Source organism: Osmerus mordax, chromosome 1, assembly GCF_038355195.1.
Source record: "Osmerus mordax isolate fOsmMor3 chromosome 1, fOsmMor3.pri, whole genome shotgun sequence".
In the NCBI taxonomy this organism is placed as follows: Eukaryota; Metazoa; Chordata; class Actinopteri; order Osmeriformes; family Osmeridae; genus Osmerus; species Osmerus mordax.
Window position 1 is genome coordinate 1002680 of NC_090050.1, and position 27328 is coordinate 1030007.

Consider the following 27328-nt stretch of genomic DNA (forward strand, 5'->3'; position numbering starts at 1 on the left):
AGTTACCTTTACTTGTTTGATGGAAGTTCCATCTATGCACAGTCTAAGCTCTGGCTCTGCTCAAAGAGAATGATTAGACCCAAAGATGATGCTTTTTGTTTTGGCTAAATTGAGAACCATCTTATTATCAAGGACCCACTTTCCAATGGAACTTAGCTCCCTATTTAGGATGACTGTCAGTTATTCTGCTATTTTTGCTGATGCATACAGTAGTGTCATCTGCGTACATACTTAGATTTGCACTTCTTAATACTTGAGGTAAATCATTAGTGAAGATAAAGTACATTAGTGGGCCTAGACAGCTTCCCTGTGGAATTCCACTTTCCACCTGCACATTGTCCAAGTGGCTTCCATTAAAGAAGACTCTGTGATATATTTAATAGGTAACTTCCCATCCAGGTAGCTTCAGATGGTTTAAAGCCATAGCACACCAGTTTTTCCAGAAGAAGCTTATGTTCAAGGAGATCAAATGCTGCTCAAATCCAAAAGGACTGCTCCAAATATCATATTGTTGTCTAGATCTCTGTATCAGTCATCTGACATTTGCGTCAGTGCTGTGCATGTGGAATGTCCTTTTCTGTAAGCATGTTGGTACTTTGTTAGCAGATTATTTACTGAGAAGTATTCCTGTATTTGATCAAATACAGCCTTCTCAAGAATCTTACTCAGTGCTGGTAACAGACTTATTGGACGACAATTCGGGCCACTAGCTTCTTTCCAGGCTTGAGGGAAGATTGATAGTTTCAGACTGGTGTTTAATATATGACAGATTGGCTGTGCAACATAATCTACAGCCATTCCAATCAGTTTACCATCTATCCCATCCATCCCTGGTTGTTTGTCACCACATGCTACTTTCACCAGCCGAGCCACTGTTTCCACTGTTAGTTCACTAAACTCAAACTGGCAAAGTTTGTCCTTCATATAGTCTTGGATGTTGACAAAGGTTGAACTGTTGTCAGCCCTCTGTGATGATACTTTCCTTAATGTATTTACCTTGCTTCTGAAAAAAGTATTCAAGTGTATTCATCTGCAATTTCTTTGGGTTTTGTGATAAAGGTACCCCCACTTTCAATGAAAGTAGGTTGTGGAGAGGTCTTTATTCCCATTATAGAATTAAGCATACTCCAAAGCTTTTTGGGGTCATTCTTTGTTCTGATTAATTGCAAAACATAATATTGTTTCCTTTTCCTTTGATTGAGTTTTGTAACTTGATTTCTCAGTTTACAGTTGTTTTCTCTGTCCTTAGTACAACCACTGTTCTGTGCCTTTTCCTTGGCCTGATTTCGCTGAGACATATAGCCCTTTAGTTCCACATCAACCCATGGCGCCCTACAAGTCCTCACTGTCACTTTTCTAACAGGCAATCAGGACTCGCAGCAGGGGTTGATGGTCCATGTAGGTCGGCACTGTGGGATGGTTCCTCTTCATAGGTTGCTGGTCAGGTTAGCTCACCTGGGGGTGGCCTGTCTGACACCATGGATCGGGCATAATCTTCATCTGAAAAAATATCTCTGTTGAACGGGAAAATGCCTGTTGCATTGAAACCGGAGATTATGTTTCTTGGTGTCATTGCTGATATGAAAGCTTCCTTCCCAAGTCCTGGTATGTCATAAATCGTTGCCGTTCTACCGGGGTTTGAGCGCATCCAACCTTCCATGGCTCTGTTTTAGTAAGTCTTCAGTGGCCCATAGACTGTTGTGTCTAATGGCTGTAGACGATGGGAGGTATGAGGGGGCAGAGTGAGCATAACAACACCCTTTTCTTTTGCAGTTGTCAAGGCTTTCAGGGAAATGTGCGATACATGATTATCAAGAATGAGCAGCACTTTTCGATCGATGGAGCAGTTTGTGTGACGGATAACGTGCTCCAAGAATATGACAAAGGCATCTTCATTCATCCATCCCGACTTGGTTGCATGGCCTATTGATCCTATGGGTGATCCCCTTATGAAGTGGTCTTTGAAATGGACACGAGGAAAGATAAACATTGGTGGGGCTGCGTTTCCTGTTGCATTCACTGCACAGGCCACAGTGACAAGCTCCCCTCTTTCTGCAGATGTCACTGACCCCACTTGCTTTTTTCCATCTCCATTACAATCTGCTTGGGTGTCTGCACCGTCATAACACCAGTTTCATCCATGTTGTAAATCATATGTGGAGGGAATCTATACCTGAAATGAGATTCAAAATTAGTGCTGAGTCAGAGAATCTTAAAGCAGTTTAAGGTTGCAGATTTAGTCTGTTCAAGTGGTAGGCCTAGTCCATCAATTATAATGTTACCTGTCCATCACTGTAGTGAGATTAGCAAAAAAACTCCACATTGTGCCTATTAAAGGCAGTGGCTCTTCCAAGAGAGGTTGCTTCGGGAGTGCGGCATGACAAATGGTGGCGCTCCCTTAAACTCACAAACCAATCATGTCCTAGAAAGAGTTAAAAGTTGATTCGTCTATATTGTCATCTTTTTATTAATTTTTAATTGAACGATTGCAGTTTACATTAAGATTTACATACAAGAGAAAGCTGCAATCTCCTCATGCACAAATTTGTCTTCTTTTTTTTTTACTGTAGCCTACAATAGTGAATAAACTAGGCCGCTTCTCTAGCTGCAAGATGATAGTGGGCATTTCCTGGGAAAAAAAGTATGAATACACTTTCCTACACCCAGACTAACCTGCTGTTCCCTCTCTGATCCAGCTTGCAGGGACATCAATGCCATTTTGTTGTGCAAACTCACAGGCCAGTTCACAGCATTTAATGGCACTTAGACTGTGAAACATTGAAGCCAGGTATTTCACATGGTCTGCAAGCTCAATCTCAATTTCTTCATTGAAGACTTGTTTGGCATAACCTGTTCTCTGATACCCTGTTCTTTTAACTTCTCCGAGATGTTTCCTGTCCATGTATCGCTTCAAAGTCATCCTGGCAATCCTCATGTACCTTGCTACCTGGCGTATGGACCTTCCATTCTCTACCTCTCCCACTGCTCTGTGCAAATCCACAAGAGCAGTTGATACCATGTTTGTCTTTCGTTTATATGAACGAGGCATGATGGCTTTTGGTCTAAAATTCAATAAGTCATAATAGTAATATTAGTGGTCCAATTTAAGAATGATTTGTAGAATTACATTAATATAAAAATTAAAAAAAAGAATTGGGCCACTGGCTTAATTTACCCTTCTGGCTCAAATTACCCCACACCCACCATTTTAACAAACTTGCATCATCCAGCAGTTTAGAGCTAAAGTTATGCTAACAGTATAGCCTCATGTTGTAACTACCTAAAGCACTAACACGTGTGAATTTCTTTCAAACTTGTCTTAAATTGTTCAGACATAAAAATCATGACTCCTTGAACATACAAAAATTACTTGGAATGGCAAAAAAAACTTTTGGGAACTTAAATGTACTTACCACTTCTTTCATGAGCTTCTCTTCTTCACAGTGTAGGTGAAAAGGAGGAGTCTTCAAAAATGTATGGTCTTTTTAAACCCTGTAAGACCCCTTGTTGTAAAATTACAACGTCACCTTTAACTCTTTAATTGCTAATTTCTTGTTTTTGAAAGACCAAATGTATCCAATAGCATTGCAAGGCAAGACAATAGGACCCATTGGTTATGGGTCAGGTGGCCGAGGGGTTAGGGAATCGGGCTAGTAATCAGATGGTTGCCGGTTCGATTCCTGTCCGTGAAAAATGACGTTGTGTCCTTGGGCAAGGCACTTCACCCTACTTGCCTCGGGGGAATGTCCCTGTACTTACTGTAAGTCGCTCTGGATAAGAGCATCTGCTAAATGACTAAATGTAAAATGACTAAATGTTATGTAAATGTCGTCGTTCCAAAAAAATCTTATTTACAAATGTGTTTTTTGGAGATCTAAAGATGATGTTGAAATTTTAAGTCGGTTCTTACAGGGTTAAGACATTTGTTTATCGTTGCCTAGAAACAAAGGGTGGCTCAATTTACCCACCGGCTCGATTTACACCCTTCTCCTCTATAGCTGGATTGAGTTATGCGTTGGTCTAAAAGGGGGTATGTATCGATAGTAGAAACCTTGATCAGCAACGCTGCTATTGGCTGCTGTAGGAGCCAATTGAGTCCTTTTGAGTATTTGAGTTGACATTCCAGTTTGTGTGACTATGTTATTAGTAATGATTTAATTTGTATCGAATTAGCCTGAATTAGGACGTTATAATTGTTTCTGAGTGTGTGCCCCCTATAGGTCAGACATTTACTGGCATCAGGATAAAGGTGTGACAGGCCAAGGTATAGGGGAGGGTTCCGGCCTGCGCATACCATCATTGACCGTGATCGGGAAGCGTAACCGGGAAACGTGCAGAGCCTTGAACTGATTATAACGAAACAAGACAATACTTTAATGCTTTACTTTACTTTTGAGGGAGTTTGCGGAATAACTGGAATCAAGTTCACTAAATCCACGTCTCCTGGACTCTATTCAGATCACGCGTCAAGATACAATCACCGGAACTCCAAGAAGTGGTCAAACAAATTAGCAAAGTTTTAGCCATTACAGCTGCTCACCATGAACATAAATAGAGACCCGTTTTTTTCGCAACAGAGCCAAACAGAGCAAGAGCTTGCTCGAAGGTTACTCCGAATTTGAAGATTCAATCAAAATGGCAGGGAACACCTCAAAGTCTGCAAAATCCAGGAGAGGGCTGGCAAAAAATAGCAGACAAATTAAATGTAGTGACCACATTAGATGTTTTATTGCTTATTACAGTAGGCTAGGCCTATTTGTTTGTGTATTTTCTTATTTTCATAATTACTTTGTTTATCATCTTTAATGTCATATAGCCTAATTTAATGTGGTTAAATGTAAATGACTAGCCTGGTCCTTACCAGACTCTCGTACATTGCATTTGTACAGAGAGTCTGGTCTCGCTCCATTGACAAGCGTTGACTTCCTTGTAGGCGGGTACTCTGTTGAAGTTTAAAACTATTGGATCTGCCCAGAGCCACTCTGACCTGCCATAACCAATTGCTAGCGTTCGCCTTAGCCAATTCCTTCACCACTACTGTAACAGAGCTAGCTGCCGTAGCTGGAAAATCTAACTGTTCCCGAACCCCGTGGGGAGGAGGGCCACAACATCATGGCCACCAAAAAAACTCAGCAAAACTTGTTCTTGGTCCGGCTTTAGCTGTTGGATATTCGGCAGCGTTGCCACAACGGACCGAATGGCTTTGCTCGCATCTTTCTCCGCCGCCATTACGGAACTACAACACAAACTAGCGCACAACATCAACGTCATCGTTCTCAGCCACTCCCTCTGTTCGCTGATTCGCCGGTAGAAAATCAACCTGAAAAATCTGACTTACGTACCTCATGGCCAGACCTATGCACAGAAGCAAAAATAAAATTGAGCGGAAGTACGTAGGAGGGCAGAGCCAGGCTAGTAAATGACACCCTCACGAGAAAACCGATCTATCTCTCAAAAAGTATAGTAGCCTGTCTCGCTGTGCTGAATGATCTTTCTATCACGCAATGCGCAATTAATTAGGGTTCAGGTTAAATTCTGCTAATTATTCTTGCAACTTCTGCAACAGGTTGTTGTCGTAAAAACCGACAAGACATGTCTGTGACAGACTTCCTGTATCACCTCTGCTTGTAAAGCAGCAATCAAATCTTGTTTACATAAAATAAGCCTACTCCCGAGCACGTTTAAGCTAAAGGACTTGTTGCTATGACAGCAGGGAGTCAGGTGGCTGAGCGGTGAGGGAGTCGGGCTAGTAATCCGAAGGTTGCCAGTTCGATTCCCGGTCATGCCAACTGACGTTGTGTCCTTGGGCAAGGCACTTCACCCTACTTGCCTCGGGGGAATGTCCCTGTACTTACTGTAAGTCGCTCTGGATAAGAGCGTCTGCTAAATGACTAAATGTAAATGTAAATGTAAGTCCAGAATGAGCTTCAAAGAACCGAAAAATCCAAGATAATGACAAATCGTCAAGAATCAAATCCAGTTAACTGAGTTAGCGATGTATGAAGAACGGGCCCCAGAACAACAGCCGACGGATGCAAACTGTTGTGCATTATGTATAGAAAGAAACACTCAAGGACGAATAACCACAGAACATGAGCAAACGCACATGTCTAAAGGCCAAATTATACTTCTCCGACTCCTATACGGACAGACGGACGGAGTCGGACGGATTGGTTGAATTTATAGTACTCCGAAGGCTGTGGGTGCTGAAAACAATTCACTGCCAGAAGAGTAGGTGGCGCTGCACTGCGATGCTAGCTAGGTTATCGAAAAGTTGGAGCAAATTTACAAATTAGCCGTTTCATCAATAAAATAAGCAAATTTTCAGCAACTACACTGCCCATTTCTCGTCACATTTTAATTCAGATGCTTACATGTACTGTTTAGCTGAAATATGAATTGTAAACTTACAGCAATGGCGGTCAAAGGATTCTGTTTGTCTTGTTGGTCACGGCAACCCCGCCCCTGACGCAAGCGGTTCTTAATACGGACCAATCACAGCCAAGGGGTATCCGTAAAATGACGGACGGATAGTCAGGAAAATCAGGAGGTGCACGTAGAGCTCTCCGAGGGGCTCGGAGAGGGCGTTTCACATCGGAGAGGGCGTTCCCTCTGTCCGTGTCCGTGAAAACGGAGTAGTATAAATCGGCCTTTAGTTCTTTCAGAGCCCGTCTACGGAGAGCTTGTCCACTGCAAGTTCAACATGGATTATAGGTTGAAAGTTGAATGAATGAGTACTTATGTCCTCTCAATTTCTTACAGGGTGAGTCATTGTTGCCCATAACATGCTAGCATTCTGCTAATGAATGCGGATTGTATGACGTCATTGACATTTTAAAAGGCTTTTTAGAACAAAAAAGCGACTTAAAAAAAATCTTAACACCCAGCAGTGTTTATTTTCTTTGCCTCCCCTTTCGAATGCAACATTAAAATTACTAAACAAAAAATTATATCCTGAGAAAAGTGGATTTTGAGGGGTATAGCTTCATAGACCTCCATTTATTCTGCACTCACCTGTGAGCGCCCTGGAACTAGAGTGGAACTGCAACCAGTTCAGAAGCTGGAAGTTTCCCGAGAGTGGCAGTTCTCCCCTTATTAGACATTCTCTGGTTCTTTCCAACTAATTTTTTTATCCAATCAGTTACATCCATAACAAATCTGTCACACAGTGCCAACTATTGACCTGGAGTAACAACTTTCAGAACACAACACAAACCTCACTGCCCAAGGGGGGTATTCCATCAACGTCACTAACGTAAGCCGCGCTTAAGTAAACATCAACTTAGACTTAAGCCTCAAGCCGTTCCACTAACAGGCAACGCTAATTCAAGCTAGACCTGAATAAGCTTAGATTGTGCGTGCACACGGAGAACAGAAACAGCCCAGACCAGGCGATCGTCGAAAAGAAGAGTTATGTCGCAAAAAGCAGAGCGTAAACCAGCAGAGCGGTGTTATTTTCAGAAGCGTAACTAGATATTTAGAGTTTTTTGGAGTTATCCACAAAAATTGCAATATTTCCGTAATTAACAGGGCGAGGGAGATGATCTGGCAAAACATTGTTGACCGTTTAAATGTGTAAATTGTAGGCCTACCAAATCTACTTAACATAACTACTGCATTTAGGCCTACTGATAATTAGCGTAATTGATGAGCTGTCTGAAACCGTTCTGAGAGTAATCATTGGCTGATATTCTCAACAGGAGGTTGAGTCGCTCTGGATAAGAGCGTCTGCTAAATGACTAAATGTAAATGTAAAATCAAAGGCAGAGATGACCATGACAAAAAATGGGGATTCACTGAAATAAGTATTATTGCACAGATCCAGCACAGACTTCCGGATCATAAGGTGATCCAAACAGTAGCACACTTTGCTTGGCAGAAAATTAATTAAAAACTGGTCAGCATGACTAAGACTATATAATTATTGTAGCATCCCCGACGAAAGTTGTTATAAGTCGGAGACCAGACGTGATATTTTACGGTTAAGGCTTTTACTGTCTCAATAACAGGCAGCTATTTAGGCTACTGCCCACGCCCAAACTAACCCCCCTTACTTAATAGAACTTGTTAGCAATAGGCTAACACAGCAGATTACAACAGTTGCTAATAGCAATGGAACACAGGTTCACCACAACACAAAAGCCCCGAACCCGCCCAAAACCTCCCCTTATAACACCTGTTGTCACCCGGAAATTCAAGGTGACCCCCGTAATCCACCAATAATGTTCTGACCATTTATTAGTCCACTTCCTACAGTGCAGGGTCGCCACATTATTATATTACATGTGCACATTTAATCCAAATCCAATTATTACTATTCTGCCTGATGGAATAGTATGGACAGCTGCCCTATAACTTAAATGTACACCTGTACATTTAGGCTATGGAAAGATTTCCAGTTAACATAGTCTGCCTCCACAGGTCCAGCTGGGGCTTGGACAGTGGCAGACATTTTACATTTAGTCATTTAGCAGACGCTCTTATCCAGAGAGACTTACAGTAAGTACAGGGACATACCCCCGAGGCAAGTAGGGTGAAGTGCCTGAAGGACACAACGTCATTTGGCACGAACTGGCAACCTTCAGATTACTAGCCCGATTCCCTAACCGCTCAGCCACCTGACTCCCGGCAGACTCTGGCTGTTTGAAGGGCAGGGGCGGAAAAATTAAAAGGGCTGCTCCTGCTCGACATGGGGCCCCACCAGTGTAACAATGGGAATGGGACAACACCCCTAATGTCATCATGACCTCACTTTGGAATCTCATTTTCTCCTTTGGAAAGGGCACCATTTGGGACACTATCATGTAGGGGCAGCATAAAGGGCACTTCATAACAGCACTTTACAAGCAGAGGTGATACAGGAAGTCTGTCACAGACATGTCTTGTCCCTTTTTACTACAGGAACCTGTTGCAGAAGGTGCAAGAATAATAAGCAGAATTTAACATGAAACCGAATTAATTGCTCATTGCGTGATAGATAGGCTCCTTAAGCACAGCGCGATATGCTAGCCTATACTTTTTGAGAGGATAGCCTATAGTTTTTTTGTGAAGGTGTCATTTACATAATAAATTTGTTGAAACCACATCATATGACATTAAAGATGATAAATGAAAATATGAAAGTATGAAAAAAAAAAAAACATAGGCCTAGCTTACTGTAATAAGCGATAAAACGCGTGGTCACTCCTCTACATTTAATTTGGTCTGCTACTTTTTGCCAGCCCTCTTTCTTGGATTTTGCAGACTTTGAGGTGTTCCCTGGCGTTCTGACAAAATCTTCAAATTCGGAGCAACCTTCGAGCAAGCTGTTGCTCTGTTGCGGAAAAAACAGGGCGCTCATTTTGGCCACGGTGAGCAGCCATAGACTTCTGTGAGCAGCCAATAGCAGCGTTGCTGATCAAGGTTTCTACTATCGATACATACCCCCTTTTAGACCAACGCATAATTCAATCCAGCTATACTAATTATAAACAACATGGGTGTTCGAAGAACCAAATTAGCCAGATCATGATTAGCAAGATGATGTCATCTTGGAGTTGTCATTTGATCTCGGATGTAATAAGCGACGTACGGAGAACGGGCCCCCGAAGTGCGTTCCTTATATCCAGTTTATTCCGTGATTTTGTTTGATTGCTGTCACGGCAGAAAATCCTGTTTCACAAAGTATGTTGGAAATGGAAGCAGGGTTTTCAGTGCTTTTGTTGCGATCTCAGGATATTCAGCCTGCATCCAAAACACCGGCAGAGTTGTCTCAAACAGACTTCATTGAGTGGTAACTATCACGTGTCATGTGTCAAGAGGAAGAGACGCGCGTGATAGTTACCGCTCAATGAAGATCACAAACTTGCTAAAAAAAATGAGTAAACACGTCTTTGCAGAGCTTTTTTGCTCAGGGGAAAAGGCCCGCAGAATCTTTTCAGAATAAAACGTCTTTCAGACTCTGATAATCAATTAAAAGGAAATAATGTTATTATAGTTTTTTCTGTGCGGCCCGGTACCAAATGACCCACGGACCGGTACCGCAGACCGGTGGTTGGGGAACGCTGCTGTAGATAACAGTATCACCAGTTTGCTAAAGCCATGACTGCACATTTAAGTGTTGAAATAAAACAAGTGGTGTCCACAGATTAAATTCAGTCTATGGTATTTGTTAACACAAATAGCTAATCAGCTAATTACATGGCACCACCTTATGCATTTAGGCACGTGGTCAAGACAACTTGCTGAAGTTCAAACCGAGCATCAGAATGGTTAAGAAAGGGGATTTAAGTGACTTTGAACTTGCCATGGTTGTTGGTGTTAGACGGGATGATCTGAGTATTTCAGAAACTGCTGATCCACTGGGATTTCACACACAACCATCCCTAGGTATTACAGTATTACGGTATTCCCTGTACACCAACAGTTGCACCTCCAGTCATCCGTCCGTCAAACTCCTGAAGTTTGCGGACGACACCACCCTTATTGGGCTCATCTCTGGTGGAGACGAGTCTGATTATAGGTGGGAAGCGGCCAACCTGGTGACCTGGTGCAGCCAGAACAACTTAGAGCTCAATGCTCTTAAGACAGTGGAGATGGTTGTGGACTTCAGGAGGAACACAGCCCCACTCACCCCCATCACCCTGTGTGACTCCCCAGTCAACACTGTGGAGTCCTTCCGCTTCCTGGGCACTATCCTCTCCCAGGACCTCAAGTGGGAACTGAACATCAGCTCCCTCATCAAGAAAGCACAACAGAGGATGTACTTCCTTCGGCAGCTGAAGAAGTTCAACCTGCCAAAGACAATGATGGTGCACTTCTACTCAGCCATCATTGAGTCCATCCTCACCTCCTCCATCACCGTCTGGTACGCTGCTGCCACTGCCAAGGACAAGAGCAGACTGCAGCGTATCATCCGTACTGCTGAGAAGGTGATTGGCTGCAATCTGCCTACCCTCGAGGACCTGCACACCTCGAGGACCCTGAGGCGAGCGAGGAAGATTGTGGCCGACTCCTCCCACCCTGGACACTCCCTGTTTCAGTCACTCCCCTCCGGCAGAAGGCTGCGGTCTATCAGGACCAATACCTCACGCCACAAAAACAGTTTCTTCCCTTCCGCTGTTGGCCTCTTCAACAAGGCCAAGGGACCACACTGACTCAAATGACTTATTGCTTAAAACACTCTGCTTTTGCACTGCACCACAACATGGTATCTTGTACATTTGTATTTTTTGTAATATTTGTATTTTTGTATTTTTATATTGTAATTTACGGCAACTTATATTTATCCCACTTAGTACTGCTAGTTTATGTACCCTTAGTATAGTTAGTCCACATATTTAAATTTTAGGTATATGTTTATTGTATGCACCTTCCTGCCAAAGCAAATTCCTTGTCTGTGCAAACTTTCATGGCGAATAAATCCCTTTCTGATTCTGATTCTTTCTGATTCAGAGAATGGTCCGAAAAAGAGAAAATATCCAGTGAGCGGCAGTTGTGTGAGTAAATGCCTTGTTTGGGTCAGAGGAGAATGAGCAGACTTATGTTGTGTCCTTGGGCAAGACACTTCATGACCAGACTTATGTTGTGTCCTTGGGCAAGACACTTCACCCTACTTGCCTCGGGGAATGTCCCTGTACTTAAGTCGCTCTGGCTAAGAACGTCTGCTAAAAATTACTAAATGTAAACTACAAATAACTAAGCCGGGAAATCAGTTTGTTTTGTTCTGCGTTTCTGGATTAAAAATAATAATAATTGTATCGGCCAATATATCAGAATATCAGATTTTTTAATCACCAAATATTTGTATCGGTATCAGCCTTAAAAATCCTTTATCGGTCGGCCTCTAACGCCTGGGACACACTGGCTGTGAAGTGCCTGGACGCGCCGTGCAGCGCCACGATCGGCTACGACTGAGCAAAAGCTGTTCACACCAGACGCGCATTTCTCTGCGCCGGTCACCAAGCCTTTCAGCTACTCTGAGCTTTCCTTTACGCTGACATGGTACATAAACATGACATTGGCTATATCCCAGCATTGATCCTTATCTACGTTGTCCTTTGTTGCTGACATAAAACAACTCCCTGTGCTTTTCAACTTCGAGAATTCATTTATGCTGATTTTAGAAATCGACTTGGGGGTTCTCTCTCGATAGGCTATGTCTGCAAGCGTTTGTGTTGTGTGCAACGTGTGACAACTCGTTTCTCTCAAGCAAACAAAACAACTACGGGCATGCTAGCTCAACAGATCAATCCGGTTATTTTAATTCGTTTTCATCAGGATAACCACATGTAAAGGACGTTCGCTACCAACATTGTGTAATTATAAAGTCTACAACTTTACAAATGTTCACCGTAGTCTACAATTAATGGAGTAAAATCTTAATAACATGTTTTTTTATTCAAATATATCAACTAATATGGTGTATTTCATCATCCTGCAGGCGATTTCGCAAGCGTCTCGTGAAAAAATTCGACCAGCTGCCGAAACGATCGCTGCAGATTGCAGGCAATCGCGGCGCTTCACAGCCAGTGTGGTCGGTCCCATTTTATAACATGGGCGGCGAAAGAAAAAAGGAGGCGCTTCCAGGCGCGTCGCAGCAGATCTCAGCAGATCGCAGGCAGTGTGTCCCAGGCGTAATACGAAGACATTGTGCTTTTGCAGCTTTGCTATTGCTCTCATGTTAAACATAAATACAGACCTCAGTGTCTCCAGTTTGCAGAGTGGATTCCCCAGTCCAGCAGAGAGCAGCTTCATGCCTGAATCCCCCAGGTTGTTGTAATTCAAGTCTAGCTCTGTAAGATCTGAGGAGGGGAGAGCTGAGGCCAGCGCTTCACAGCACCGTTCTGAGAGGTTACAGTCATTCAGCCTGCATGACATAAGGAGAACATGAGACATAGTTTGTATGATAGGATCATACGATAATCAAATATTACATCACAATATGTGCTAAGTCGTATTCTTATTCAAATTATTCAAATGCTTTACACATACAGAGCAGTTTTGGAGTCTTTGACCACTGGCAGCAGCCTCAGAAGACCTTCCTCTGATCTGGAGTATATCTTCAGGTCAAACACGTCCATCTTCTCTTCTGCAGTCAGCAACACAAAGAACAGAGCTGACCACTGTGTAGATGAGAGACTCTTCACACTGGAGAGACTTCCTGAGCTCAGGTAGTGTTGGATCTCCTCCACCAGAGAAGGGTCATTCAGTTCATTCAGACAGTGGAACAGATTCATGCATCTCTCTGGAGGGGGATCCTCTCTGATCTTCTCCTTGATGTACTTAACTGTTTCCTCATGGCTCTCTGTCTTGCTACTTTTCTGAGTCAGTAGGCCTCGTAAGTCAGTCTGATTGGACTCCATTGAGAGGCCCAGGAGGAAGCGGAGGAAAAGGTCCAGCTGTCCATTCTTACTCTGCAAGGCCTTGTCAACAGCACTCTTGTAGAGGTGGACGTCAGATGTGTCTGAGGTGGACTGAGACATCAGATTCTCATTGTTGTTTATGAATGAGAGAAACACAAACACAGCAGCCAGAAACTCCTGAAAGCTCAGATGGACAAAGCAGAAGACCTTCTCCTGGAAGACTTTACCATCCTGTCTGAAGATCTGTGTGAACACTCCTGAGTACACTGAGGCATCACAGACATCAATTCCACACTCTGTCAGGTCTTTCTCATAGAAAATCAGGTTTCCTTTGTCCAGCTGGTGGAAGGCCAGTTTTCCCAGTGACAGAATGCTCTTAATGCTCTCTTCATCCCAATGTGGATCTGTCTCAGTTTTCCCATGATACTTCACCTTCTTTTGTTTGGTCTGCAACACCAGGAAGGTTGTGTACATCTCAGTCAGGGTCTTGGGCATCTTCTCTTTCTTCCCTGTTCTCAGCATGTGTTCAAGGACTGTAACAGAAATCCAAGAGAAGACTGGTATGTGGCACATGATGTAGAGAGTCCTTGATGTCTTGATGTGTGAGATGATTCTCCTGGCCAGCTTCTCATCACTGCATCTCTTCATGATGTACTCATCCTTCTGTGGGTCATTGAACCCTCGTACCTCTGTCACCAGGTCAACACACTCGGAAGGGATCTGATTGGCTGCTGCAGGTCGAGTGGTGATCCAGATGAGAGCAGAGGGAAGCAGGTTTCCTCTGATCAGGTTGGTCAGCAGCACATCCAATGAGGTGGACTCAGTGACATCACACCAGCTCTTGTTCTTTTTGAAGGCTAAGGGCAGTCGACACTCATCCAGACCGTCAAAGACAAACAGAACATTGTAATCGTCATAGTTGGAGATTTTAGATTTTCTGGTTTCTGAGAAGAAGTGATGGACAAGTTCCATCAGACTGAACTCTTCTCCAACCAACAAATTCAGCTCTCGAAACGGGAGAGGAAAGATGAACTGGATTTCCTGATTGGCTAGTCCCTCAGCCCAGTCTGTGATGAACTTCTGCACAGAGACAGTTTTTCCGATGCCAGCAACTCCTTTTGTCAGAACAATTCTGATAGGTGTGTCTCGACCAGCTGAGGGTTTAAAGATGTTGTTGCATGTGATGGCTGTCTCTGGTCTTGCTGATTTCCTGGATGCTGTCTCAATCTGTCTCACCTCATGTTCATTATTGACCTCTCCACTCTCACCCTCCGTGATGTAGACATCTGTGTAGATATTATTGAGAATGGTTTTGTTTCCTTGCTGAGTTATGCCCTCAAAGACAGTCTGAAACTTCTTCTTCAGTTTAGATTTGAGTTTGTTGATCACTTCAAGAACAGCTGGATAAAACAAAAAACATTTCATATTTATTAACATACCTATACAATGCAACATACCTAAATCTGTATAACAGTACCACTACTAATACTTTTCATAGCTCAACATACAAAGTGGATATTGCTTTTTAATACAGTATTTAGAGACAAGAAGCATTGCGCTCTATTGTGTCAAAAGAGCTGTTCATTGTGCTGCAATGAACAGAGAGACTAAAGAGGGTTTGTATTGTTGAGCATGAGGGGCTGAGCTGTTACTCTTTATCAAGCTATTGGCTGATGGCTTTTGAAAGGCAGGCCCAAAAATAATAAAAGAAGGCAAGTTCAAAATACAGGCTCACCCTTGTCTTCACCACTCCTGTTTGTCTCTCTCCCTCTGTCTTCATAGATGCCGTGCCTGAAAAAGTGAATGTCAACATTGTTTTTTATTTGAACATGACAAGTTTGTTTCTTTGAGGAACTGCCTCACTTACTGTAAGCATACTAATTATTTTTCTTTTGTCAAAATGATTGTATTACCTACACTTAATTATAGTGATATCTTATGATTCCACATTAAAATATATGTTTACTGTCTTACGTTCGTGGGGATGTGCTTTTCTGTGGGGTCGGGGATGCATCCTCTAAAACGAACAGAAAAAAAACAGTATAATGCCAATTATATCTTATCCAAAGCTTTTATCCAAGCTTTGGATAAAAGCGTCTGCTAAATGAATAAATGTAAATGTCTTAGCGTGAGGCTCTGTACTGACTGTGAAAACACATTCTTTTTTTCTAAAGAAGTTTTCACCTTTTTTCTGAGGTTCCTCAATTTTCATGATTTTCACGTATTTAATGTTGGTTACGTTGGTGGTAAGGTTGGTTATGTTGTCTCCAATGTTGTGGGTCACATTGCCTCCAACAGTTGTTTCCTTTAACACTGGAGACATGACAATGCTGCCATCCTGAGCTTTGTTGGAGAATAGATGAGTAGCTGCTTCAGACACAAACACACACACAAACACACATTACTTGTAACATCAAGATGAACAACAATAGTACAAGGCTCTGTGTAGATCCACAACCTCACCTGTTGTTTCTGTCTCCCTCCCTCCATCATCAGGGGAGCAGGTGCTGAGGGGGGAAAGAGAAGGAGGTCAAGTATGTCTTCCTGGCAGGGCTTGCGCGCACAGTACTGTAGTCCTACAGCAGGGGTCGGCAAGTAACTTGGGCCGCGGGCCAGTATTTTTCCTCGCCACTAGATGGCGGGCCAGAGTCTGGGTTACTGCCTATTTAGACGCTGCGATAGGTGCCCTTGCGATACGTGCACTCGCAACAACTAGGCCTACATGGAGAATGGGTAGGTCTACTACAAATAACTAATGATAATAAACCATGTGAATGAGCCCATTGGTGGTCTGTTTGAATAATTTCATTATTTTAACAAACTCTATCAACATGCTCGTCATCCAATGAGAATAGGATTAGCGCGCGAGCAACATTTTTTGCATTAATTTCAGTGCAAAATAGTTTTTTAAGCTTTATGTAGCCTAGCCTAATATAAACATTACGTTGGACTCATATTCTTATATTTTCCGGAAATTACAACCCAAATGTTTACCTGAAAGATTCAGGGCTTTTGAGAAAACATATTTTTCCCACCCTTGCAGGAACCTCGATTTATGAAGTGACAGATCTTTCTTTTTTTACCTGGCAGTTCCTCCTGGGATCTTTTTCCCTTCCATTTTATTATTTTCGCATCAGCTTAATCTAGCTAACTCCCTTCACAACAATAAATGATGGTTTAGGGTTGTCTCCACAGCAACAACTTGGTACACGTACTAGTGTTTGAGAAAGAGAGCATGCGCATTCTCCTCAGGCGATCTGTCAGCCGTGAGGTGTAGCGATCATATGTCTATGGTAGCGATGACATAGCGAAAAAATACTTCATAAAAGTCAATGACACCATACCCAGTTTCCGGTTTCAAAATAAAAGTCAGAAAAAAAAAGAAAAAAAACATCTATATATATTATCGGAAATATTTTGACGGGCCAAATAAAATCGCTGGCGGGCCACAATTGGCCCACGGGCCGCCTGTTGCCGACCCCTGTCCTACGGCATATAAAGACTGAAGCTGTGGGTTTGTACTTCATGACACTGCCCACTATGCCCACAATCTTGGACTTCAGTACAGAAATAATATGGACTGTGTTCAGCTGACTTTGGCCAAATACTCTGTCTTACCCTTACCCCTTACCCCTAGCCCTTTTGCGCATTCACGTGAGAGTAAGTGGTGTCCCAATACTCTTTTTGAGCGAGGGGTAGGGCTAAAACGAAGGGGTATACACCCCTTAAAACCAAGTGAAAACAGGAGCTTACTTGAAACCTAGGGGTATGTGAATCCTGCGCGACCGGCAACAATGGCGTCCAGATCATCCAGAGAGTCCGATAAATGTAATATTTTCGGCTTAAATAATTGATTAAAAAATCACGACAGTCTTGTTTTGTGCTATACACAGTCCTGAACATATATATTTGCAACCATGTTTTTAATTGAAACTAGTGCTGTCAAACGATAAAAAGATTTAATCGCGATTAATCGCATTCATGTCATAGTTAACTTGCGATTAATCGCAATTAATCGCACATTTTTATCTATTCTAAATGTCCCTTGATTTCTTTTTGTCCCATTATTTTTTCTCATTTTAATGCTCTTATCAACATGGAAAAGTGGATCGGATTGCTTGGTGCAAATGTTTTTTTATTGAAAACAACATTGCAATCGCCTGGCTTTGACGAGGGGGCGGAGAATTTGCATCAGCTGTTTGCTTGGCCCTCAAGTGGTATTTCAGACTGGACGTGCTGTGATGATAGCTCATTTCACAACAACAAAACACACAGATCACTTTGGTCTGAATGGAAAGTAAACTTTCCATTCAGAATCTTATTGGCATCCATTTTGGCGTCTCGTGCTCGCCATCCACTCAAAACGTAACGTTATCCTTACAAAAGAAAAAAACTGTATAACGCCACCATGTATCAGCAGCATGAGTTCAGAACAGAAGGAGGCTCTCCAGCTGAATGGCTTACGGAAAAATATGTAAAGTATAACGTAACTCCTTAGCCGGCTTGCAAGCCCAAGCACAAGTGTGTGCGGCGTGCCTGTTGTTTTGTTTCCGGTCTAGCTAGATCCGGTGTAGTGTGGTAGTTTTTCTAACGTCAGTAGTTGTTGCAACAGCATGTGAAAAGTTTGCTAGGCCAAAAAGAACGTTAATCTTGCGATAAAAAAAATTATAATCTTGCGCGTTTAACTGACAGCACTAATTGAAACGTTTTTAAAAATCGCTAGTTTGCTACGCTAACATTACATTGTTGATTTGCACAACAGTCCTGCATTTCTCTGACTAGCATGTCTACAGTTTTAACTAAACTCCATTAGCAGCGAATTTGGTTTGATATCAGTGCATAACACTACTTGCTTTGGAGACATTGATACGTGCTAGATGACGTAACCGTAACCAAGTGGCGTCTCATTTCATAGGGGTATGTAGCCCTTACCCCTCAGTTTCGAGGGTCAAGGATTAAACTAAGGGCTAGGGGTAAGGGGTAGGGGTAAGACAGAGTATTGGGATTCTGTCTTTATCTTACTTTGATTCTCTTTGCAGATGTGATTCTGCTTCAGTGTCCTTCTGTTTTCTTCTCTTGTCTGTCTCTCCCTCTATTCTCTTCTTTTTAATGTTTAGGCCCCCTTCATCCTCCTCGTGTTCTCCAGGCCCCATATCTTTTCTCTTCTCTTTCAATTCCCCCTGTCCCCTTTCATCCTCTCTCTCCTTCTCCTCCTCACATCTCCTACATTTAGAACAATTGCTCCCCATGGCCTGGTCTCCTCAGTGCACCATTCATCTATTCAGTTGTTCCCTGTTTCTCACTCTTCTCCTTTCTCTCTCTCCGTCTCTTCCTCGTTGTAACTATCTGATAGTCACTCCATGAAGACCTGTTGAAGATGAAACCAGAGATGAGTTCTCCTTAGCCTGTCAAACAACTAGGTCCATGAGTCATGTCAGCACAGAACACCACTTCCTCTTCCCTCTCACAACAAAACATTCTAATCTATTTTTACCAGTTTTTTACAGTTGCTAGGACACATTTCTCAATACTTTTTTCACATTTTTCTAAACTTCACACAGTTCTCCTAACCAACTGTCAGCTCAGCACAGCAGTTACAGTTTTTCTCATTTGTTCATACACACTAAATGAAACTGGGATCCACTTGATCATCATCACATTCTTAGAACAGCAGAAGTCTTGTCTTGCAAATGTTTTACAGTTTTTCTCAGTTGTTAACACACAAAAAGCGAATGTATCAATCGCTCGACCCAATTTGGCACTACTTCACACTCCCTTATCTGCATTAGACTCTGACTTTCCTTCTTTACACACTGATGTCAATTACACATCACCTTGTTGTCAAAACACTACACACAATGTTCAGTTGTTGCACACACTTCTCACACAAATATTCAAATCTCTAAACATTCAGGTCTGTTGAGCAATTTGCAATCAGGACTGCAGCATAAATGTGCCTTGAGCCTCTGTTTTGTTTGGTGAACAATGGAGAACTTTGAAGAGATCGACAACCAGAGAAGGAGAGGGGTGAGAGTGAGAGGAGGAAGAGGAGGACAAGAAGGAGGGGGACAAGGGGGAGGAGGAGTAGCAAGTTGAGGAGTAGGACAGAGAGAAGGAAGAGGAAGAGGACAAGGATGAAGAGGAGGACAAGGAGGAGGAAGATGAGAAGAAGAAGGAGGAGGAGGAGAAAGAAGAAGGAGAACGGTGATCTCTAATGAGATTTGGGCCACCGTGGTGGACCATGTGCTCAACCATGGTTTGAGCATGAGGGAGGCTGGCCAGAGGGTCCAACCATATCTCAGCTGCTTCACAGTTGCTGCCATCATTAGAACCTTTAGAATGGAGAACAGGTATGAATTCTATTTGCCTTGTGTACTGTAATACTGCATATAAATAAAATACAGTGTGCTCACAGTATTTGTATTTTGCAGGACTGAAAGAGAACCACACCATGGAGGAAGAACATGCACTTTCACAGCCGAACAGGAGACTGACATTGTGAAAATGGTTCGTGAAAACAACACTATCACACTCAGATAGACAGATACAAACCAGGATCCTGGCTGACAATGCCACATTCAGAAACATCCAGACCGTCAGCCTCTCTACACTGGACCGTGTTCTCCGCAGGAATGCCATGCGGATGAAACAAGTGTATAGGGTCCCATTTGACCAGAACACAGACCACATCAAGGAGTTACGGCAAGAGTTTGTGCTTGTAAGTCCCATACATTCAGCACTGACACATGCATGTATTGTACCTGTAGGGCTGGGCGGTATGACGGTTATATACCGTGCGACGGTAGAAATGTGTCTACCGGGAGAGATATGGCTATACCGTTTCAACCGCAGTATTTTGTAATAATTTTTTTATTGGTTTAAATTATGTATTTCATACATTATTATTCAGTTTATATGCCATAATACCCCACCCCCCTACTCACATGACATATGTAAGGGATAATGTATAGAACGCCGGTCATTATCGGCGTTCTATACATTATCCTGCTTATTACACGGCTACTTCACTATCATACTAGAGGTGCAATAAACCTTATCTGTGTTGAGTGAATCATATGGTCAAGCCTAGGGTCGCAGAACTCTGTAAGTTTCCACGTGCACGCGCACTCTGTCTCTGGGATCGATCATATTGACAGCTGATATACTGAGGAGGGGACTTCTCACCAATAAATGGTCTTACCTGAAAACTTGTGAACCAGACAAACTTTGTATTGCGATCAGACTTTGTCTCCTTGCTGGCAAGCATTAAACTATTGTACTTTCTTTGAATCCAACGACTCTGTGCATTACTTGATAAAGAAATTATCTTAACAAATTGGTCCTTCGAGCCGGATCTCAACAGCTTTTTCCGCCGTCCAGGGTCGGGACCGAATCCGTGCACGGCAGGGGTTTCTTAATTCCTAATATAAAGACCTTGCAGCTAATTGCTGTTTCTTAAAGGCCGGTCCCACTGGAAGTTGGAAAGGGTGACGAGATTAAAAGAATAGCCTGAGGCACAGTCTCGTTGGATTTCAAGGTAAGAACAAGATTCGTGTTTTATTTTTATTAATATGTTTTAAATTGAGAAAAAATCCACAGTGGAGTCGTTAAAGACGCACTGAGGTCCTATATTAGCTAAGACCCGGTGAAAGACCCAGTGAAGCGAGTATATGGGTCCGTGTACCTTGTGGCCATTGGTTTTTCTAATTTGCAACCCGTGTTGACAAACGCAAAATAGGGCCGTAATATCGTTTTGTCACTTTAGTAAATCGAACACACATTTAACCCAGTGGGCAATTGATGTTGAAAATACATAAAATTTACATCAAACATTGGCGTAAAAAAAATGGTCAAATATGCAAATCAAGTTGATGTCAAAAACTTGATGTCCATTTTACATTCAAACACTGATGTTGAAAATACATTAAATTTAGATCCAACATTGACATCAAACAATAGGTCAAATATGCAAATCAAACTGATGTCAAAAACATGATGTCCATTTGACATCCACACACCTATTCTCGACAACCAAAAAATAACTCAAACTTAATCAAATTTAAGAAAAGTTTTATTCATCAGCTTCAAATTTAAAAGTACAAATGTAGGCTGGATTTTGTCAAATACTCATTCTGATCCTGAACAAAGATCGACTGCTGTCTGGCCCTTTTGGCGTCCCATACCCCCATATCTGTCGGGAGCAGACCGGAGATAGTTCTTCATATGATTTTTTATATCCACCTCTGACGATGCTGGTTTTGACTGCTGTACAGCACCTGAATGAAGATGGAGCAACATTTATTAGAATTTTAGGACATTAGAATGTAAAGAATACATTTTCAGAAACCATCACTGGTACATACACTCAAGCTGAGCATCTCAGAGGTTGGACAGAATGGATCCAGATAAAACCATACTCGAAGTGATGAAGTATTACACAATTACCTATTATAACTTGGCAAAGCCTTGTTTTGCCAAAGGCTTTCTTTGGCCCTGTGCCATCCATGTTCATCATAGCCATCAACTTGTTTGTAAGAACTCTGTAAAAGGAAAAACAACAATCAACTGAAATCAGAAACCAATATTGGTTAAGCTGAATGAACAATACAATTAAGTGACCGGAGCGGCGGAGCCTTCAAGCAGAGGACGACTGTCTTAGTTTCTTCACTTTGGTGCATTTCTCAAATTATCATTAACGTTTGCACAACAGTAAAGGCCTTTGCACACTGAGTCCGAAATTTTCGTGTTTCGTGTTTATGAATTTTGGACTCTGTGTCCAATGGCCTTCCTTGTATTCTCTTAGGGTCATTCTGACCCATCAGTCATTCTGACCCACCATCGTATTGCGACAACTTTACCGCATACAAAAACAAAGTGAAGCATTTTCTTTTAACCGTTGGGCTGTCTCAGACCCCCCACATTGCGAAGGTTAAAAGAAAATTATTTTTATTTTTTTTGTATTGGGTAAAATTGGGTAAACACAACGGATGGTTCATTATGAGCCTTTGGGTCATGTGACCCGAAGGCAGCACAAGGGTTAAGTACATTGCTCGATCCAATCAGTACAAACTGCCCCACACAATGCTTTGTAAAATGCTTACTTTATGTCTCAAAAGCAAGTACTTATGCCAATCAACAAGTCAGTGCCATTTGAATGAACAGTTGATTTTACAGTTAAGTTTGTACTGCAGTTTGTCGGCAGATCATGTAATTAATTGTCATACAAGAAGAGTATACTGATTTACAAAACAGCAATTCATTAATGTGTAATAGAAATTGAAAAATTATTAAAGACAAACTGCATATGACAACTTATTCAATACTTCATATAATGACTCAGGCAATTACTTAATACCTAAATGTGACTATTCAACAGAGCTTTTATGATGTGACTAGATGTGAAGTTTTGACATTTTAAATTCTGATATGAGAAAGGCACCAAAGTGACTGAGAGAAACTATATTATGGATTAATTTACCTTTTCATCATATTCTTCACACAGTCCTCAAGATCTGCACCCCCAATCTTGACCAACTGAGACATCTGATAATAAAAAATACCTATCAGGAACACAGAAAACACTGAATATGATAGGAACAGTATTACTATTGGCCTGGCATAGTTAAACTGACCATGAGATTTTTCTTTCCTTTATCAGCCAGTTGCCCTTCCAGATTCTTGAGCTCACGCCTGCTGTTCATCTTCACCAGGTGGAACTGAGAGTCTGGGGGCTCACAGTTTTGGCCCACCTGGGACAGCTTTTCACAAATATCGGCCAGCAGATAGAGGACCCGTCTTTGGAACTCTGAAAGGCAAATCGGAATGAAAATGAACATAAGTCCCATTTGCAAAAACACCACTGTTAGTAAAATAAGGAGGTATACTAACTTCCATTATCTAATGGGAATGGTTCACCACCCTCTTTGTGCTGGTTTCCCCTATGTGGAGTGTGGGACCACTGATGAGTAGACTGGGAGTGCTGGTGTGTAGAGCTGTGGTGAGGAGAGCGGGATCTCTGGCGCGGTGTGTGAGATCTCTGGCGCGGTGTGTGGGATCTCTGGCGCGGTGTGTGGGATCTCTGGCTCGGTGTGTGGGACCTCTGGCGCGGTGTGTGGGATCTCTGGCGCGGTGTGTGGGATCTCTGGCGCGGTGTGTGGGATCTCTGGCGCGGTGTGTGGGACCTCTGGCGCGGTGTGTGGGATCTCTGGCGCGGTGTGTGGGATCTCTGGCGCGGTGTGTGGGATCTCTGGCGCGGTGTGTTGGATCTCTGGCGCGGTGTGTGGGATCTCTGGCGCGGTGTGTGGGATCTCTGGCGCGGTGTGTGGGACCTCTGGCGCGGTGTGTGGGACCTCTGGCACGGTGTGTGGGATCTCTGGCGCGGTGTGTGGCATCTCTGGCGCGGTGTGTGGGATCTCTGGCGCGGTGTGTGGGATCTCTGGCGCGGAGTGCTGTGGAATGGAGAGCTGGAACTTTTGTGCTGAGTGTGTGATCTTTTCGGTGTAGTTTGAGGGATGTGTAGGAGACTGTGGGACTTAGATCTAAGTCTCTTTTGTTGAACCCTTGGTGGTTTTGGCAAGGATGGATCGCATTAAGCACTTTCAGATAAAATATATATATAAAAGTTATGATACTTAACAGTTTGCTTACTGTGTTGTGACTGTGCTTCCACACATGGTTTCTGCACATTGCCACATCCGGTTCCAGCACCATCTGAGCTGCTTTCATCCTCATCTGTGTAAGAAGAGAAACAACAGTATTACCACAATGCATAGTGTCACAACATATACTTTTATCCAGCACCAGAAACTATGGGCCTGCCACAATGTGCAGTTATTGTATACCTAAGATAAACCCTGGGTATTTTTTCTTCTTCACCCTCCTAACAGGAGTGCATTCTTCCTCACTTAGCTCTGCAGTTGTTGTTTGGTCGAATGCTTCACACTCTTCTCGCTTCTCTGAAGTAAATGGAACAAGCAGGCTTATAATAACTAACTTGATTTGAGTAGTAGAAAAACCCAGATTTAGCTTAAATTATTTATGTAAAACTTACTTGAGTTGATTTTGATTTTCAGCAGTGGAAACTTTTGCCAGCTGCTTGCTGGTTGTGGCATTTCTTCGGCTGCTTTGGTTACATTAGCTCCTGTTGGCCAGTAAACCATGTTATCCTTCACCCAAACCTCCGGGATGACTCCCTCTTCTTCTCCCTTTGGCTCTGTCCAAACTGCCCTGACCCACATCATGAGACCTGAACAACAACCAGAACAAAATATGCAGAGATTCAGGCAACTACAACAACTAACTTTAGGCAACTGTTGCTCTCAATCCACATAACGGTAGCATTTTCCCCTCCACACTCAATAATTGTATACAACCTGCACACCCTGACAATGATAGTTATTGGAAAAGCCCTGAGGAACATTAATTTTAGTAACATACTTACAATTCAGTTACTTGCGTTCTATATGATGCAGCATGGGGAACAAAATATACCCTGTGTCAGCTTCACCAGGGTTGGCTTGCAGACAGACAACTTTACGATGCAACTGTTGTTTGCTGATCAGTCGACGTCTAGTTCTGCTCATGTCACTAACACGGACGATGTTGAGCAGTTTAGAATCACAAGGATCATTGAAGAAACTCTCTGTGTGGTATTGGCGTAGGACATCACAAACCAAGGTGCCTTCTTCGCGTATTTCCTTCACAAATACAAAGTCCTTGTTCTGAAGGATGAAACAACAATCTCGTGGTCTTGTGGAGATGCGAGTAAAGCTCTCTTTGGTAAAAGGCCTACATTTTGTAGAATGTTCTAGTTCTGCTAGACGTTTGGCAACCTGGGCTATAGGATTGCGAGATTGTCTGACCATTTTCTTTAGAGTCTGCAGGTAGTTCTCAAATGGAAAGCATTAAACATCATTCAGTGAACATCTGAAGTGTTCTACATCATCTGCTAAGTGAGTTAGTGAGTGCACATTGTACACAGTGAAGGTGTTTCCATATATATCCTCACACTTCCTCACATAGTACATGAGTACCTCTCTGACATAGTCCAAGTGTTCCTCACGCTCTGCATCATCAGAATTCAACAGTATTGACACCGCAACCCATCAAGGAAAGAAAGTGATTGTATACAGCACGTGAAACCACTCTTCTCAGAACCACTGGTCCAGTATAAAGCAGAAACTGTCTGAGTTCTGTAGCCTTCCACCTGTCCAATTCCAGTAAACTCCTAGGCTGCCGGGCAAACTCACTAGGAAGTTCTCCATTCCATGCCATGAGTTTATCCGAAATCTCATTCCTTTTCTGAAAAGATAGTCTGCATGTGTTGGGTCCTCCCTTCATGTAGTGAAGCATTCTCCTAACTACACCCAAACACACCAAGTGCATGTAGTCCAATGCAAATGGTCGAATGCATGGAATCCCAGCTAGGGTCAGTGGGGATTTTTCAATTTGGTGGTCTTTGTAGTCTACCAAATTCTGCTTCAGACCTTGCAACAACACCAGGTGCTGTAGCACCGAGAACAACTCGTCCCAAATATGTGCCTCTAACTGTGCAGCGCTCACAAGCGAAGTAGCTATTGTGATTCTTTATACACTTCAGGAATGATCTGGCTGGTGCATCACAAATGAAGGCTTTTACAGTCACTTGAAGTCACTTTTCACTTGAGTCACTTGAGTCACTTGAAGTCACTTTTCTCTCCATGGACTATGCCATCTTGCTTAAGTTGCTGCAACTCCTGAAGAAAATCAGACAGGTAATCTTGAACTGGGCTGGGTTTTGCCTTTCCACAATAGAGTGCCACAATAAAGGGTGCAAAAGCATGGAAATTGCACAGGATTGGCCACGTCTGCATATTTGATGATTTAAACAGTGGAATACCATCAATGTTGATGCACATGTCTATGCGATCTTCATGGAAATCAGGGCACTGGGCTAAAACTTTCAAAATGCCAGATGTAATACCAAAAAAAGCATATTGGGGAGTCAGGTGGCTGAGCGGTGAGGGAGTCGGACTAGTAATCCGAAGGTTGCCAGTTCGATTCCCGGTCATGCCAACTGACGTTGTGTCCTTGGGCAAGGCACTTCACCCTACTTGCCTCGGGGGAATGTCCCTGTACTTACTGTAAGTCGCTCTGGATAAGAGCGTCTGCTAAAATGACTAAATGTAAAAAATATTGTCCACCACACATTTCAACTGTTGCCACTCTTTTAGGGGTCTTCAGCAGTGTTCTGGCATCCTTGGGGAGGCGATGTCCTTGGCGCCTTAGAATTTCTAATAGTTCATTTAGTGCAGACTGCTTGCATTTGTTGGTAACTGCCCAAGATGCAACTTCATCAACCAGATCAGGAGCAGTTTCCTCTGCAGAATCCTCAGACAGATTGTCAGCAACCTCAGTCAGTTTCAGAAGACAGCACTAATACATCAGAGTCGTAATACGAGATGTTGGCATCAGCTGAAGGTGACAAACACACAGTTTCATCCTCACTGGACTGAGCCCTCAGCAACACATCTGCATCACTGCTATTTGAATCATCAGCTGCAAGAGCCAGCACTTCAGCATGACGTTTCCGCCAGTTTCGGTGGTATGCCATCACACAAAGTATAGCTGCCAAAAAGCAAACTTGTTTTTAAAGCTCAGTTTATTATTAATCTACTAATATTTCATTTTATGGAATATTTTTTCTTATATAACTAATTTATTTTTATTTCCAAATATTTGTTAATAATTTGTATTATTTAAATTCATTTATTTCATTTATTAAACTATTTGTTGATTTACGTCATGAAAAACGTATAACAGTCTGTCAAGTGCTGTAATTTTGAATTCAGGATCAAGCTGATACATAACGACTGGCCAGTTAAGACAGCGTTGCTTGAAACTGAAAATTATCTAAAATGGCGGAGATCTTTCCGCCATTTTAGATTATTTTGAGTGCTACAATGCATTCTGCATGCTTATGTGTAAAGTACCGTAAAATCATGGGA

At 42.6% G+C, this 27328-nt stretch overlaps 1 protein-coding gene across 1 annotated transcript in view; it reads right to left on the minus strand.

Annotated features, from left to right (window-relative positions):
- Nucleotides 1–27328, minus strand: part of LOC136943034 (protein NLRC3-like) — a 112090-nt gene that overhangs the window by 21800 nt on the left and 62962 nt on the right. Inside the window, exons 2-8 of the mRNA XM_067236175.1 lie at nucleotides 18366–18711; nucleotides 15807–15850; nucleotides 15528–15713; nucleotides 15318–15360; nucleotides 15079–15134; nucleotides 12973–14743; nucleotides 12680–12847 (exon numbers count right to left, since the gene is read on the minus strand). Of these exons, the coding sequence (XP_067092276.1) occupies nucleotides 12680–12847; nucleotides 12973–14743; nucleotides 15079–15134; nucleotides 15318–15360; nucleotides 15528–15713; nucleotides 15807–15850; nucleotides 18366–18592 (2495 nt within the window). The 5' untranslated portion in view covers nucleotides 18593–18711. The remainder of the gene's footprint in view (nucleotides 1–12679; nucleotides 12848–12972; nucleotides 14744–15078; nucleotides 15135–15317; nucleotides 15361–15527; nucleotides 15714–15806; nucleotides 15851–18365; nucleotides 18712–27328) is intronic.